Source organism: Cydia fagiglandana, chromosome Z (genome assembly GCF_963556715.1).
Source record: "Cydia fagiglandana chromosome Z, ilCydFagi1.1, whole genome shotgun sequence".
Taxonomy (NCBI): Eukaryota; Metazoa; Arthropoda; class Insecta; order Lepidoptera; family Tortricidae; genus Cydia; species Cydia fagiglandana.
The window spans coordinates 26338898-26353622 of NC_085959.1; the positions used below are offsets into that span (position 1 = coordinate 26338898).

Consider the following 14725-nt stretch of genomic DNA (forward strand, 5'->3'; position numbering starts at 1 on the left):
CAAGACGCACATATGTATACAGGGTGCAATCTTTTACGTGATACAAAATTAGTGTTTCATATACTTCTTCCCACAACTAAGAGGTCTTACAAAGGTCTCGATTGCTAACTTGCTTTATTCAGTTTTAATTTCAGTTGCAAGATATCCTCTTTTTTTTCCATATGAATGGTCATCCTACTTCTTTACAAATGAACAAAAAGTTTAGTATCAGTTTTACAGTAAATACTCTAGAGTGATAGGTACCATAATAATTTAAAACAAGTAATTTCGACAACTGTCGACGAGACATGACTTGTCAAAATAATCATCTAACTCAAAAATACCAAGTTTTAAAAATGCCTCCTCCCTATCCTTTTACGCATATTCAGCGTTCGGATATGGTGTCGTTTTATTTTACGACCATAGTACGGTGCAAACTCAGATATTGTTCCATGAAAAATATCCGGAACTTCCAATCCCGACATGTCGTCTTATAAACAGTACTGTCCATAATTTAAGGACTTATGGCCAGTTTACGGTCCCAGAACATGCCCGAGGTAGAGGACGACGAGCACGGTACGCGGAACCTTCCGTACTCGAGTACCGGAGTACTTTCACCGCCACCCACAAGCCAGCACAAGGCAAGCCGCGGCTCGATTTGGAACATCCCATTTTTTTATGTGGAAACTGTTGAATGCCCAAGGGAAACATCCCTTCCACTTTCAGCGTGTACAGGATATTGTTCTCGCGGATTACGGCAAAAGGACACAGTTTTGCCAATGGCTACTAGGTCACTTACATCTCAACATCTTGTGGTCAGACGAAGCGACCTTTACAAGAATAGGATTGTTCAACGTCCACAATGAACACTGGTGGAGTGATGTAAACCCACATGTCACACGCAGAGATGCATTCCAAACTCGCTTTTCGCTTAATGTGTGGGCAGGCATTCTAAATAACTGCGTATTAGGGCCGCATTTTATTGAAGGTACACTGGTGTACCCTTATTTTACCGCCAAATTTTTTGCAGATTTTTGTTATACAGAAAATTATTCATAGAATAATCGAATCGCAGATTTTTATTACAATTAATTCTGTTTCTTCGATTATTCATTTCAAAGAAACATATTTTGTAACTTGATTAAACTTCAGAATATTTATTCAAAGATTTTTAAATAAAATAAAAGACTGACTGTAGAATTATTATTCATTGAATATTATTTGTGCGACACTACAGTTCACAGAATATTAATTTCCACAATTATTATTTTACAAAATTACCTTTCATATAGTTACTCTTAGTATTCATTGAAATTGCTAAAAAAGGAGTTTAGGTTACTAACTTAGGTTACTAGAGCTGCAACCTCTAAGAAAACGAACCCTTGCTGGAAAAGTGGGTTAGGTTAGGTTAGAACTGCGACCCCCAAGAAAACGAACTGTTGCCAGAAAAGTGGGTTAGGTTAGGTTAGAACTGCGACCCCCAAGAAAACGAACTGTTGCCAGAAAAGTGGGTTAGGTTAGGTTAGAACTGCGACCCCCAAGGAAACGAACTGTTGCCAGAAAAGTGGGTTAGGTTAGGTTAGGTTAGAACTGCGACCCCCAAGAAAACGAACTGTTGCCAGAAAAGTGGGTTAGGTTAGGTTAGAACTGCGACCCCCAAGAAAACGAACTGTTGCCAGAAAAGTGGGTTAGGTTACGAGTAGAACGGCAACCCCTAAAAACGAATTCCTTCCAGAGAAGCAGATTGCGTTAAATTAACGACTAAGTAAATAAAATTCGAATAAATGACTATTCTGTACATTAAATTTTGGTGAACTGTATTTATAAGAAGTGACTTTTCTACAGATCGATGATTCTGTGAAATGAGATTACATGAACAAATCGTTCTAGAAACAAAACTAATGTTTCAATTTTTTGGTGAAACGTAACTAATCCGAACTAAAATTATTTAAAGTAAATATTCTATGTAAAGATTATTTTGCGATTTGAAATTACTTGAAACATTTTCTGTGAAACGAAAATCTGCAGAAAAATTTACGGCAAAATAAAGGTAAACCGATTTTTACATAAGTACGCTGTGAAAGCTTTTTATTACCAGTATTTTGATTCAGCATATAGACGAGATAAACGTCTGAAACTTACTTTTCTAAGACAAAGATCTCATTCATTGAATTTTATGTGACATAGTCACAAGTTAGATTATATTAGTCTTTAGGAATTGGTTATAAAGATTAAGTGCCATGGAATAAAGTCTGATTTTTGTGATACTCAACGGGTTACTGCTACTTAGTAACAGATACTTATTTTAATTTCTTATAATAATAATAACTCCACGGCCGATTCGGCCACGGCGACTGCTATCAACTCCGTTGCTGTCTCTGGTGTGCTCGCAAGTGGCTGTCGTAGCCGATCTTGTTACTAAAAGTTCGCGAACATTGCGGGCATGTGAGCACACCATTTGAGTAATTATATTGTATTGCCGCAGGTGGTCTGGCTTTTACTTCATCGCGCTTGGCATCCAGCTCTAAGCGTCGACGTGATTCAAAATCATTTAAGTTGGCATTAATTGCTGCCCGCCATTCCGTTCGTATGGCTGCCTGCTGCTCCCATCGCGAGGGTTCTATACGACACTTTTTCATGTGCCGCTTAAGCTCATCTTTGTACCTGAGGAATTGGCCGCCCTGATATATAATACAATTGATATGTTTAATACAATTGCACTTTAATGCTTGATGTGAATTACATTTTTTCATAAATACATTGGTGTATTATTTATAAACATACCTAATTTGTATCACGACGTGTTGGTATCTCGAAGAACTCAATCAATATATATACTAATTAAATCACAGTAAACAGGTGTCAACATTAGGAATACTGTACTTTAGCTTACAATTAATTCAAATAGTTATAGTGTACTAGGGTTGTTTACAGTAGGTAATAAGCTTTTTTACTGCACTTTATTCCGCATTTGTTGTGTTTTTCCTTCATTCCAAGGGTACAGTAATCCTGTGAAATTTTGAAAAATAACAATAATATATTTAATAATTGTTAAAATAAAAAAGTTTTCACGTATTCGTATTTCATGTATTCCATGCCATATTTTGACATTTAAGCATTTGTAAATAATCATCGAGTTCACCAAAAAAAAAACGGTTTGAAAGGGTTTTTTGCGTTTTTCTCGAAACTCACTTTTTGCACTTACTGTTGTTTAAGTATTATACGGCAGTATTACCTAGTCTTATTACAGTTTATTAATAACTAAGTGTACGAGGGGCACACCGAAATGATCGGTAAAAAAAAAAACTAGATGCAAGTTAAGTTAGACATAAATTATGATTTATTGTTTTAAGTATGTTCTTTTGCAATCAATGCATTTCTGCATTCTTTCGAACCATTAATTAAAGCACTTTTTGTACTCTGAAGTAGGCATTACCAAAATGGCCGATTTGTAGCTTTTCATTGGCTTGACCTTGGCTTCGAAGACCCAAACTGCCGATTGATGCTTCCTTTAAGGTTCATATGAATAAACCCTCGATTGACGACCAGAGACCATATTATACACGGCTTTTGATTTCCCTTCGTTGAAGCGTTTCAGAGTAAATCGGTACCTACCAAACAACACAAGCCATACTTTGCTCTTCTGACAAATTATGTGATACCCATCGGGAAAACAGGTTTCTGACACCCAATTAACTATGAACATTTGTACAATAGTTTGGATTACAGTCATTCCAATGCCCATAGTTCTCCGGATTTGCTCGACTGCTCGTATGTCATATGTACAGCACCTTCAATTATCTTTTGCACAGTAGTGTCGTTTCCAAGAGTTACCGCTGGTTTTGGTCGACTTGTAGAAGGTAGAGTGCTGAGAGAGGCACGACCCCGTCAAAACTCCGCAGACTAGCGATATATTGTCATTTGACAAGGCACTTTAACATCATATATATAGAAATAAGCTCGATGAGACATCCATCACGAAATAACCCTCGGCGAAAGTTGTGAAAAAATCCGGTCACGGAAATTTTCCTCAGCGTCCTCGGCAAAAGGAGCCCAATTTTTTAGATATATGTTAATTTTATTAAGTATGTATTAGTTTTTAGGTTTATGTTATAGATAAGAAGTTTATTGTTTTTATGTACCCTACCTGAAACAGAAACTAAACCCCTGATCCATAAAAAAATATATTAGTCTGCTTATATTTTCTATGTCATAGTCCCGTTAGCCGTAGGTACTTGAGCTGAAGGTGTAAGCTGCAACATTACAAGCTCATATGTGACTATAGTTCCGGCAACCTAAAACAAATAATATTTAAAACTTTATAAATGGACAGATCATTTTATTGTATAATAGTCATATTACTTAAGTGTGTAATTTTCTTGTTCTCACCGTTAATAGCAACTCGCGAGTGACAATAAAGAACTGCAGTCCGCTTAATGCCACACTGTCTCCATTAACTTGATCAATGAATCTTTGTACCTTAAAAATAATCAAATATTTAAAAATATAAAAACATCGAAGAAAGAAAGCAGCATAATGCTATTTTAATTATATTTTTACCTCAATGCAGTACACCGGTGACGGTACATCATATAAAACAGGGGCAGGCAGCAAAGATGCGCTGTTTACTTGCGCTGCGATCAGTGAAACCGCCACTGAACGACTGATGAGGTACACGAGAGAGAAGATGAAGTACGCGGGGCCCTCGTAACCGGCAAACAGGGTCGTCCTGATTACAAAACATAAGTTTCAGTACCATTTATACATATTTCGAACCACCCCTTTTCCTACTTTATTTGTTTGTATAAAAGCTTTCGAAACATTTTTGCACATTGGATATTTGTTGTGCATGTTTAATACCAAATATGCCTGCTATCAAAGTTTTGGAAAGACCAGTCCTGAGCTTGAAAAGGAAAGTAATTATAACCTATGTCGGCGTTTTCAACGACGAATCACTCAGACTCTGAAACAGTTGCTCTAACGCATCGATATTTTCCCAAGCGAGTCCTGTGAAAATCTTTAACTCGTGCTCGGACATATTTTTTTTTTCATGTAATCAAATATCGTTGTGTTAATTTTATCAGTAAGCGAATTTAAAAGAGAAACAAGTTCTGTGCTTGTGACTTGGCTGGTTAACGATGCAATACGAAAAACATTTTTTCTAAAACAAATTATAATCGGACATTTTCTTCGAAACCTTGAATGATGTCGAAGTGTATTTTTTTACATGGTAAGTAATTAATCCTCATGGGCGGCGGTAATCGCTTAGGTGATCCGTCTGCTCCTTTGCCTCCTAAGTACCTACATATATCATAAAAAAGTGCCTTTGCTTTTGTAAATAGTATAACCCAGCTTTTAGGCGATTTATACTGCCGCGTATGCACAGGTCTACTGTTAGAAATAATAAATGATTAGAAAAGAGTAATTGTATTCTAATTCCATTTATTTCATATCCGGTTCGAAGGACCACATTTCATGTTGTAAAATAAAACTCGGAATTAACTTTTCATACATGTATTATTATAAAATAATAAAATATTTGCAGCCGTTCATCTTGCGATGGCCATGATTGTCCGAGAAAGACATTGAAGAAAAATAGTTTTTGTTCTTGAACATAGTTCAAAAGAAAGTTCCGCTATTATTAATTTCGAATTAGAAGAAATTGTATACCTACCAACATACGAACTTATCTTCACACTGCACTTGTACTTTTATTTATATATGCTAGTAACTACTTGTTCAATGTCTTTTTTTTTGACATGACGCACGAAGATTTCTGCAAATATTTTTATTCATACATACATATAATCAAGCTTATTTTCCGGAGGGGTAGGCAGAGACCACGGATTTCCACTTGCTATGATCCTGACATATTATACCTCTTTCGCTTCCTCCACTTTCATAACATTCCTCATACACGCTCGCCGGTTTAGGGTGCTCTTGACCTGGCCTTTCTTCAGGATTTCCCAGATCTGATCAGAGAAAGTCCGCCGAGGTCTACCCCTTCCAACTCCCACTTCCACTTGTCCCTTATACACTCTCTTTGTTACCCTTCTTTCACTCATTCTTTCCACATGTCCTAATATTTTTATATGTGTATATAGTGGGTATTAGTGGCTATTCATGCATTTTTTTTTTTGTAGGTATGCATTATTTTTCTCCGCAAAAAGTAAAAAAAAATATTAGTGCTAGACCCTTTAGCGAACCGCAAGAATTGTGTTTTCTTGCCCGAACCTTTCTCTTGATATTCATATTTACTCTCCTAAATAAAGTATTTTTAGCTAACCTATAATGACAAGGACCGACCGTTTGAATGTTTTTTTTTTCATTTTTGTTTTGTACACAAAATTACTGTTTTTGCATAATAGACATATAGCTTACCAATATTATAATAGACGTAGATTTTAGCACTTAATATTTTTGCACATTTTTTAGTGGGATAAATTATCACATACCCTTTGAGACGACTAGCACGACAAGCTCCAGTACCATTTATTCCGTTTCTGAAAATGACATTATACTTTTTAACATATGATTCCACTAACAACTAAAAAAACATTGCTTTTTTTCGCATCCTTGGCAATGTACACAACAATAATACGATACGAGATTATATATAAGTAAATTAGAGCGAGGTGCATTTAGGTTAGAAAATACTTACTCTAAAGTATTGAACAGTTGTAAACACACGAAGAATAGGTTGTTTGCGAAAGATATGAAGACTATTCCACTAATGACATCATCAACTTTCCTTACAAGCTGCGTCACGCGGCTATACTCCTCGCGCGCGCTCCGCCAGAATGATGCCGGCAAGAACTGAACACAGAATTGATGTCAAAGATGAAGCTCCCACGTGAACCATTAAGTTCGAGCTAAACCACGTAAGTCGTTGCATTCCCCATGCACTAATCGACATTTGTACTCAATATTTTGGATTAACTAATTGTAGAATGACTTCAAAGATTCAGTTGAAGTGCTGCTGAACTAAAACAATCGTCAAAACTAAATGAAGGAGGTACTTTACCTATCGTTTTTCATGGTGTGCGCCGATAGCGATCGTCAAGGTCAAAAAAAGATAAAAATCGTTAATTATTTAATTATAAATACGGCTTTGCAATTACTTGGGTAGTTTATAAATAGTGTAAACAAAACCCAGAAACACGAATCAAAACTCATTGGTCATTTAATATTATCTTCTTTAAGTCTTCTTCTCATAAGTTTAGTGTTTTATAAACAAATAACGTACTTATTTAAATATTCTGTCGCGGAATACATATATGTATATGAAAACCAATACTTTCTATGCCTCTTCTTTTCCGCACAGAGTCTAGTAGAAAAAATTTGTTTCTACTAAGTATACAAAAAAAAACCTTGTCAACATACACTACCGCACAAGTTCGGTTACTATAGTAATAAACTTATGCGGTTTTAATATCTAAAATTATGACCCTATATAATCGGTTCATTAAGTTGTTATTTTTATTATTCAAGGAGCGATTAAAAAAAAACATAAGTATAAATTATAGTCTCACAAAATATTGCTGAGAAAATTCCCGAGAATATTCCTGGGAGTAAATAGAGAGAATTTTGCTCTATTAATGTTCATAACATTATTTCGAGACCATGTCGCTTCACTGATAATCGACAAATAAAAGACAAGTCATAACTAGTGTATTTAAAATATGTATTTTATTGATTGTATACTTTTGTTATTGTTTGCTATTCATCGTTACATTACATGGTCGACTCGTTTTCAATGTATGCTTCGTACAAAATATATCACAACTCGCAAGCTGGATGCATTTTTGTTTTATTTTACAGTACCTATCCATGAAATGAACTAAATTAAATGAATATCTGCGATTATTTATGCAAAATTGGAACTAAAGATTTTTTTATTATAATAATCCTACTTATTTTCTTTTTCACTTGTAACTAAATACACAGGTAATTCAAAATACATATAATACTTACCTTGCCTTGTGCTGTTAGTAACTTTCGATTGACATTATCCAGGCGTGAAGTAAGGTAATAACTCGTACAAATTACAAATAGATCAGAGAAGGTCCAAATAAACGTTGCTTGAATATGCAGAAACTGAAAAAAGATCATGAAATTGAGGTAACCATTAAATCCGAAAATGATTTGTGTCCATCTATTATTTTGATAACTTACCTGCGTTATCATACCCAGTGGAATGGAATATGGCATAAAGCTGTACACCCAAGGATAAGATACTCTCAGAAATCCTTCGTACGTACTAATATATGTATGAGAATAACACGCTATAGCTTCATTCAATGCATACAACAGAGAAAGAATATGTTCTACTGAAACGATATATTTCTTGATTATGTTGTTAAAATGAAGTTCAATAAAAATATTTAACAAAAAGTTATTGTGACTCGGTCACGCACTTAATACAGCGTGTATTTTTAATGTTACCTCAAACCGTAACCAAACGTAGGTTTTAGTACTATGAAGCAGAGCAAAATTATAAGTTGGTCAAGCAGATCTTGTCAGTAGAAAAAGGCGGCAAATTTGAAAAATGTAGGCGCGATGGGATATCATTTCATAGAAAATTTGAATTATGCGCCTTTTTCTACTGACAAGATTTGCTTGACCATCTATATCTTACCAGCCAGTAACCATTAATCTGTTTACTGGCTGGTAAGATATGATTGTATTAAGCTAAATTCGAAAAAATTAAAAAAATTGTTTTGACGTAGAATGTCTCGTCAATCGGTGTCGATAACTTCCGCACACAATGCCAAGACCATCAATATTTAGTTCTCAGGAACTAGCCGAAATTATTTTAATTTATGGCAAAACTGGACGAAGTGGGCGGCGAGCCATAGCTTTATACAGGCAGCAATTTCCAGATCGCAGGGTACCACCGCAGTACTCTCGCGTTATTGTTCGTGCATTACAGCGAATTCGTGATGATGTTCCTATTACAGGAAGAGTCATAATACCAGAAGATGTTGTTGGACATGTCTGTAACGCATTAGACGCGATGTTCCAAGACCGATGGATAGGAAGATTTGGCCCCGTCGTTGGACAGCTTGTTCACTAGACCTCACGCCGCTCGACTTTTACCTATGGGGAGCGATCAAAAATTAAGTTTATTCCCAACCTAGAACGACTGTCGAACAACTCCGGGAATAATTACAGATGTAATTGAAAATCTCCAGCAAGTTGATATGGAGAAGGTACGACAATCACTGTTACGCCGTTGTGTCGCCTGCGTCGAGGTTCAAGGACGACATGTGGAAAATCGGTACCTTAGACGTGTAAATCGTAATGATTTTTATTTTTAAATCAAACTTATACCAAACTCAACGCCGGCTATTATTGACAGCAGTTAGTAAAGTTATCAGTAAAAAAATAGTTAACGAAATTTTTCTGCAATATCGGTTCATAGCACTAATGCCTGTCTGGTTAAAATTAGAGGTAAAAAATATCAAAAATACATGCTGTATATATTTTATCTCTGACATTTGGATATTTTTACATCTCTGAAAGAATTTCAGATTGCTTTTTTGTTTATTTTATTTTTTTGTGCAATTCGACAGAGACTGATGTATACATAATACATATATCTAATAAAGTATGTAATACTTGCTTATAAAAATTTGATATTTGTTTATTATAAAATGTTTGATGTTTGATTCAATTGAAATGATTTGTATTTCGCTAAAACATACTTTGTTAAATAAAATATATTACTTTGTGTAGAATACATTTGCTATTTATCCACATATGTACTATCCACAACAATTAGATTTATGCATTATATAGTAAGTAGTACATACAAGAGAAGTCACAAATTTTAAATTAGGCAAGGATTATTTATTCCACACATATTACCTAAATTCAAATCTGGGGGCACGGCAGTGTCCACGCCAAGTCGAGCATTCTTTTTTAAACTTATATTACTTCCCCAATTTTTTCAGTTAGACGTGTCATCACGAAAGCAGTATGGTATTCATCTTGTTTTGATACGACGTTTACGGCTACCATCAGTTTGACTTTGACATAAACGCTATCGTGAACGTAATTTACTTTCTATATATCTCTTTCCCACTAATACAGTACGAGCGAGATGTATAGAACGTAAATTACGTTCACGATAGCGTTTATGTCAATGCCAAACTGATGGTAGCCGTACTTGAGACGTCTGTGAAACGACTTCTAATTGCATTTCACAAGCACCAATTAGCGTTAAAGATCATCAAATTATTTAGGCGCGTGCATTGCCCGATGCCATGACTCGATGTCGTATCAAAACAAGATGAAAACCTTATTAAATTGTTAATACAGAATCGGCACCATGGTCAGATCACAAATTGTGACTCATAATTATTTAATTAATTTCATTACTTACATATGGCTAGGGAAAGAACAACGGCGCAAGTAATGTAACATTTTAATGTCACACTTGTATCATAGTTGGGATCTAGATCTTCTGTTTGAATTGCGTGCTTGACCAATTTAGGCCATTTTACAGACACTTGTAGAAACAAAGCTATCGATATACACGTAGTTCCATAGAAGATAGCTGGCGCTAAAAAGATATATTCAGAGATTTGTGTCACTTCGTTTTAATAGGTTCTTCAGGGCTTTTGAAGCGGCAAAAGCCCTGAAGAACAATAAGACAATATGTTTACTGAGAATAAAAGTTTAACAGGCACGTTATGTAATGAATGTAAAAGTTTCTTAGATTTAAGTGTGTCCGAGCGTTGTGAAAAACTGAAACGGAACTCGAAGAGGAATGAAGAAGTAATCCTATGAGTAGTTGAGTACGTGGAGTTAGGACACTTGAGAAGGATTCAGAATTTCTTCTGAACAAAATGCAACCCTTTTATTGTAACATTCGCTAATGGCAAGCTTAAACGTTTGTATGGAGGGATACATAAATCATAATCATGTTCCAGATGGGTAAAAAACTTAACTAAGCCCCTCTATCAAGCGAAGTGTTTGAGTAGACATTCCATTTTTGCAATTTGTAATATGGTTTGCAAATTTATTATTTGCTACATATTTCAAGTTTAATAGTCTACTCAGGTCAGGTCAGGGTCATGACAGATGTGAAAAATTATCAATGTCATTAATTAGTTGTCCTCGTATTTTTAGCGTCATTCATGAATATACAATACAAAACTGAAGTAAATTTATAAACATTGAATTTAAATTCAGCTAGGCAAAACTAACGGCACCATTTCCTGAACTTGGTGGTCAACATATATTAAAAATGAAAGTAAAATAAAATAAAACAAAAAAAAGACCTCTAATCAAAAAGCACGCATTACAGTTGAAGAATTCGATAAAGAGGTGATAAAGATAACAATACACATGTTATTAATTGTACAACTTGTATTAAACGTACGTAAGGTACGTTTTTTTGCAAATGGTACATAACCACACGTAAGAGGTAGCCTTGGATGATTATGTTTAACAAAAACGTTTTTGCTGCTATTTAATATTATGTATCTACATCTAAAGTACCTAAAGTAGGTACTACATACTTATGTAAGTATAACTATCTAAGGCATAGTAATACCCTATTGATTCGCCGAGCTTCACTACTCTGATTTTAGTTTAGCAGACAACATTTCACAAATGAGAAAAGAATGCGTACCTATAGATCAACTTTTAGCGGATTATTCGTTTTGTAAGCGAATACTTTTTTACTAACTTCAAAATCGTAGCTTAAAATTAAACTACTGCAACACATACAAATTTCCATCCCTTATTAGAGGTTGAATTTTTCAAAATATCATCTTATTTCTTGTGTCAACATTATTTACTTAAATCAACCTGGAGACCTACTAAGCTATTTGTGCACAACGTGCTAAATAATTACTGATCAAACCTGTCTTCTGATAATAATGTACGACCAGTTTAATAAATGATAAACCTGCGAATAGGGAAGTCGTCTGGCAAATAGTAATTCAGTGAAACGTTGTCTGCAAATCCGTAACATGTTACGTAATTTTATGATTCCAATAAATAACCTGCTCAGTTGGCTAATCATTAGGTACCAGCCTAAAATAACAAAATACTGATTACCTACATGTAGTCTGCAACGTAGTTTCCAAGCGAAACATTTTATTAAAACACATTATGCACATCCATATTTGCCCACTCAATAGTATTAATGAATAAAGGCATTTCCAGGAAATCCAGTTAAACCTAAAATTTTATTATCTTATTAGAGCACACCTAAATTTAAAGAAAAATGGCTGCAAAATTATGATATTGAAAATATTATGGTAACATAGTGGCACCAGTGACCAACTAATATAACTAGTATATCTAGACAGTGTTGCCACCACATTTAAAAATAAGGGTAGGTAGGCCCTTATTTTCTTGGATATAAATAGAATTATCGGGTACCTGAGTTCCCTGTCGTTCACTGGTGTCAGTACGTTAAGAGTCCGCGGTATCTATGCTTGTAATTAGTTTATGTAGCTTCACATTTAAGTTTTTCACACAAAACATAGATTAAAAGAATCGAGTGGTATTAACATTGACCACTCGTATTCAATTATATCAGTGAAAGTAAGTGCCCTTCTAGGAGTTTGTTTTGTGCCGCCAGTAAAAATAAACATCTTAAAGGAATAAAGATAACGAGGGATGAAAGGAAGCGGAATCTAATAAATATTTATTAGATTTTATGTAATAGCTATTATCTTGTTTGTAAAAAATTCTCTTATGGCGGGAATCACGATACACATTAAATAAGTAGGTAAGTACATTACTATTTCATCATACACAAAAAGGTATCTTTAGTGGTTTACCCTTGATTTGCCGACAGACATTTCATCGAATGTTATTTCGAAGACAACGTTTCAAGTATTTTCATTTCATCGACAAGTCATTGCGTCGAAGAATTGATACTAGTAAATTTAAATCCGGGACTTTTAATTGGCACTCGAATTATTTCGTATATAGTTTATATCGTGGTATTTCTTTACGGGTTTTCTTATTTCATTTTGGATTGCATTTAATAAAATTTAGTACGCATAAAATTATTTCAATATGTAATATTTGACTTTGATAGCCGTTCGTTTCTGTGTGGGGTCGCAGTTCAAACCTAACCTAAACCCACTTTGAAAGCCGTTCGTTTCTGTGTGGGGTCGCAGTTCTAACCTAACCTAAACCTATTTTTAAAGCCGTTCGTTTCTGTGTGGGGTCGCAGTTCTAACCTAACCTAAACCTACTTTGATAGCCGTTCGTTTCTGTGTGGGGTCGCAGTTCTAACCTAACCTAAACCTACTTTTAAAGCCGTTCGTTTCTGTGTGGGGTCGCAGTTCTAACCTAACCGAAACCGACTTAATTGATAGCCGTTCGTTTCTGTGTGGGGTCGCAGTTCTAACCTAACCGAAACCTAAAATTGTTACAACAGAAAAATGTATTAAAGTAATACGTCGAACAAATGAATTGCAATGTTTAGTAGTTGTGCCAATTAAAATAATTTGAAACGAATCAGCGATCAAGTAATATTCGATGAATTGAAAGAAAAATTGAAATAAATAGTATATGAAACAAAATAACGCGAAACAATATTACTAGTACTAACGTTTCGATGAATCGTTGTCGATGAAATAATATTCGATGAAAAGTTTGTCGGCAAAACAAGGGTACACCATCTTTAGTATTTTGCGAAATATAATTTTAAGAATACACTTGCACAATCAGATTATTTCATAATCGAATATTTATGAGTTTTAAAATGGGTTGTACAGGTGTCACTGTAAACACAAACTACTAGGTTAGGTGTATCTAATGCTGAGCAATGTTTACCTCAAGTTAGCTTCGTGCTTGCTGTACAATCCGATAACAGGAAATAAGCCGAACGCCTGTCCGATTATTAAAATTGGTCTCAACGAGTCTTGTAAGGTTACTGCTTTGTTCGTCACGGGTATTTTCGCCACATGAACTTTGTTTTCTTAAAATAAAAATAAAAACATACTTTATACTAAACATAATGAAAAAAATACTATATACCTACCTACTACAAAAGTACTACAAACAATACATACTTTTGGATATCCACGAAGAGAAACTTTTTTTAGTGCCGCTTGCTTTAGCCATTTTTTCGGATGCCAACTCTCTTACACAAACACAAATTCCCAATAATAATTTGTTTCGGAGCCATCATTGCTTTAATGGACACAAGCCATTAGGTAAACTACACTCTTCGTTCCGTGTCTGAACTTTAGAGATCCTTTTATAGTTACGATTATGATACTTACATTTTGTAAGTGCTGAAATAATAATGAAAATACATAAAGTAAATTTTATATAGTTTGCGGCTCTGGAACCCCGTTTTGGTAAATATAATTACGCGGCTTTTCAATTGGATTAACCGGTCGAAGTATTTTACAGCATAGTTTGCCCTATCAATCCCTAGAATTGTGTCATATTCTTGGGGTGTTGCATTCCCCAGTATACATCCAAGTCTATCTAAATATCGAAGCATTACTAACTTTCACATTTATACTAATAGTAGAAGAACGTCGTAATTGCATTATATATTATTTTAACTCAAAAAACATACCGAACCCGTTACATGAAATTCTTTACAAATCCCATATAATGGTATAGTTGTTATAGTTCGTTTTTTTTAGCATTAGAAAGAACTCCACAGAAGTAAGCGTACAGTTTTTATCAGGCTCTTTAATTGTTAATAATTATTGAATTATCTAATGTAGCACGGTCAATACATATAATTTACTTC

At 34.7% G+C, this 14725-nt stretch overlaps 1 protein-coding gene across 1 annotated transcript; it reads right to left on the reverse strand.

Annotated features, from left to right (window-relative positions):
• Positions 1–3381: 3381 nt before the first annotated feature.
• Positions 3382–14212, reverse strand: LOC134678805 (gustatory receptor for sugar taste 64f-like). The gene is made up of 11 exons (XM_063537504.1): positions 14028–14212; positions 13789–13933; positions 12056–12174; positions 10367–10546; positions 8155–8309; positions 7954–8076; positions 6641–6795; positions 6435–6482; positions 4540–4708; positions 4369–4458; positions 3382–4274 (listed from the first exon to the last, which is right to left on the reverse strand). The coding sequence occupies exons 1-11, from the start codon at positions 14077–14079 to the stop codon at positions 4185–4187; spliced, it is 1326 nt and encodes a 441-aa protein (XP_063393574.1). The 5' UTR covers positions 14080–14212; the 3' UTR covers positions 3382–4184.
• Positions 14213–14725: the final 513 nt, after the last annotated feature.

Excerpts from the sequence above, each read along its gene's own strand:
- LOC134678805 (XM_063537504.1), bottom strand. The coding sequence starts at position 14,079 with ATGGCTAAAGCAAGCGGCACTAAAAAAAGTTTCTCTTCGTGGATATCC. Across the intron at positions 12,175-13,788 it reads AAGCACGAAGCTAACTTGAG|GTTTAACTGGATTTCCTGGA; the intron begins GTAAACATTGCT and ends ATAAAATTTTAG. Across the intron at positions 8,310-10,366 it reads TGTTCTTTCCCTAGCCATAT|TAGAACATATTCTTTCTCTG; the intron begins GTAAGTAATGAA and ends ATATCGTTTCAG.